This window comes from Mustela erminea, chromosome 4 (genome assembly GCF_009829155.1).
Source record: "Mustela erminea isolate mMusErm1 chromosome 4, mMusErm1.Pri, whole genome shotgun sequence".
Classification (NCBI taxonomy): domain Eukaryota; kingdom Metazoa; phylum Chordata; class Mammalia; order Carnivora; family Mustelidae; genus Mustela; species Mustela erminea.
The window spans coordinates 149384191-149387337 of NC_045617.1; the positions used below are offsets into that span (position 1 = coordinate 149384191).

The 3147-nt window shown below is 43.6% G+C and overlaps 1 protein-coding gene across 1 annotated transcript; it reads right to left on the minus strand.

Moving 5' to 3' along the window:
- Window positions 1–1424: 1424 nt before the first annotated feature.
- On the minus strand, window positions 1425–2363 carry LOC116587596 (putative olfactory receptor 2B8). Its single transcript, XM_032338218.1, has one exon. It carries the CDS (start codon window positions 2361–2363, stop codon window positions 1425–1427), a length of 939 nt encoding a protein of 312 aa, XP_032194109.1.
- Window positions 2364–3147: the final 784 nt, after the last annotated feature.

A 3147-nucleotide genomic window follows, 5' to 3' on the forward strand; every position in this document is an offset into this window, starting at 1 on the left:
TACTTGCACTCAGCTGTGTGCAGAATTCAGAACTGTGTGACACTTAACTTCATAATGAGATGGCTATCTATAAAGCTTAGACACACAGAGATCTTTAATAGCTCATGTATATTTTATTTCTTCTTTAAGTTTTCTCCTGGTAAAAATGAGTAAACTCCACAGAACATGGGATTTCCAGGGAAACAGAGGTCATTTCTCTTACTTTCATGTGTCCCTGCATTCAAATTGCCTGGGGTCTTGGGCAGATGTGAGATACAAAGCATAGATCAGTTGATGCCTGGATCAAAAAATTCACAAAATGGTACGAAGAGAAGATCTAAATGTTTCCCCCTTTGAAATTTTGCTGCATTATTGTAGATAGAACATACAGAATATTGACTAGGAACTGAGTTATGTATTTTCAGATATAATAATGTCCTAAAAGTCCTTTTGAATGCAGGGGGTGGCTCCCAGGCCATGTAGCCGGCTTGCAGACCTCACACGGGTGCTCCTCTGCCTGCAGCACAACGTGACACGTAAGCACTGTCTGGGGCTCGAGAGCTGCTGCTCAGCATATCAGCAGCAACGCACCAGGCCCTGCCCCTGTGTGACAGGAACGCCTCACAAGGCTGCATAAAGCCACTGTCACACTGCTCACATCACACCAGGCCTCATATCTGAATGGGTATACCAGAAGTGATGTTACCAAATTTCTCGTTCATCTAAAAGTATGCTGTTCTCACAGATGCCCACCTAATTCTGTGAAAAAGCAATGATACAGTCAACCTATGGACCTGGTAATCCAGCCATGATCCATATACAAGAATAAGTGACCCTCCTCCAGCAGTTGCTACGAAATGCTAAAATGTTAACATTTCTTACAGCGCATTAGTGGTTCCTATTCTTATTTTGCCTATGCCTTTCATATCATGTGCATAAATGTCTTTTTGCACTTAGAAATGGACTAGGATTCCCAAATGGGAGTGAAATATGAAAACCTGTGGAGCTCTCTAAAATATGAATGTGAGGAAGAGCTCGAGCAGCCAGGTGGGTTCATGTGGTGAGTGCCCGACACGTGATTTCAGCTCAAGTTGTGATCTCAGGGTTGTGGGACCAATCTCAGCATCAGGCTCTGCACTCAGGGTCCAGTTTGCTTGAGATTCTTTCTCCCTCTCCCTATACCCCTGATGCTCACGCACTCTCTTTCTCAAATTAAATAATAAATCCATATACATATGCAAATGATCTAGGAACAAAAATCAGCCTCTCTGGAAATTGTGTGAATCCTTGAATTTGGATTTTGAGCACTCATTTACAAAAAACAATGGAGTAAGTAAATTCCCTTGAAAGTTATCTTGGGAAATTTTAGATGATCCACGTAGGTCACAAACATGTTAATCACTCTGGCATTCAATGTGTTCCATCAAAGGGTCTTCCCCGCTCAGTCATCTGGAGTCCTGGCCCCTGCAAAGCACCTTCTTCATTGCTCCCGTCACATCCTTGTTCCTCAGTGTATATATGATGGGGTTGACTGTGGGGGTGATGATGGCATAGAACAGAGAAACAAATTTGCCCTGATCCTGGGAGTAGCTGTTGCTGGGCTGGAGGTAAGCGTAGATGGCCGTGCCATAGAACAGGGAGACCACTGTGATGTGGGACCCACATGTGCCAAACGCTTTCCTCTGCCCTGCAGATGACTTTATTCTTAAGACCGCCCTGACGATCTGACCATAGGAGAAGATGATTAATGCCACAGGTATGAGGAGAATGATCACACTGGCAAAGAAGAGCTCAGACTGATTCATAGTGGTGTCAACACAGACAAGCTTGAGCAGTGCAGGGACCTCACAAAGGAAATGGTCTATTTTATTTCTCCCACAAAGTGGCAAAAGGAAGATGAGCACTGTCTGCAATAAGGAGTTGCCAAAACCAAAGAACCATGACGCAGAAGCCATGAGGGCACAGAGACGGGGGTGCATGATCACGGTGTACTGCAGGGGCTTGCAGATGGCTGCATAGCGGTCAAACGCCATGACCCCTAACAGAATGCATTCCGTGCATCCCAGCCCTAAGAAGACAAACAGCTGAAGTACACAGCCACCAAACGAGATGAACTTGTCTGCTGTCCTGAGATGAACCAGGAGCTGAGGGACAGTGCTGGTCGTGTAACACAGGTCCAGAAAGCTTAGGTTGGAGAGGAAAAAGTACATGGGAGTATGTAGATGTGGGTCGAGGTAGGACAAGGCAATGATGGTGGTGTTTCCCAACAGAGTGAACAGGTAGAAGATCAGGAGAACCACAAAGAGGACTAGCTCCAGTTGAGGCCGGTCAGAGAACCCCAGCAGGATAAACCCCGTGAAAGAACTGCCATTCTTCTGTTCCATCCTCTGTTAGCGCATGTTTCCTGTCAGGACCCAGTGTTTAGCAACTTTTAAAAGAAACCTTCAAAGAAAAAAAAAAGTTGGTGCCTCTGGAGGTGGATCTCTCATGTTGTAAGACCTGGCCATGGCATACTAAGAGTAACTATTTCAATAAATGATTGAAATTGACATAACTTACACCAGCTTACTTCCACATTATCACAAAAAGTAAATCTTTAAAATGTAATATGGGAAAAATGAAATAATGGACTTCATGTTGGCATCGGTTATAGGTATGAAAGGTCTTTTGGTCTGAACTTAATGGGACTAAAAGGACTGTAAGTATGTACATACATTTTAGAGATAATAAAGATGAAGGAAATAGAGGGAGAACACTCAGAAAGAATCAGAAGGAGATGCAGACAGAGGGAGACACGTTATTGCAAATATGTATCTTGTGTTTTACACAGCTGGATTGTACACACCTCACCTGCAATGGAATATAATACAAAAGACACTCAAAAATGTGTTCAGATATAGGAATTTAAGAGCTAGAATGTACATGAAAAAGTGCTCCACATCACTCAGCATCCAGGAAATACAAATCAAAACCACAATGCGATACCACCTCACACCAGTCAGGATGGCCAAAATTAACAAGTCAGGAAATGACAGATGCTGGCGAGGATGCGGAGAAAGGGGAACCCTCCTACCCTGTTGGTGGAAATGCAAGCTGGTGCAACCATTCTGGAAAACAGCATGGAGTTTCCTCAAAAAGTTGAAAATAGATGAAAAAGTTGATAATAGA

Excerpts from the sequence above, each read along its gene's own strand:
- LOC116587596 (XM_032338218.1), bottom strand. The coding sequence starts at position 2,363 with ATGGAACAGAAGAATGGCAGTTCTTTCACGGGGTTTATCCTGCTGGGG.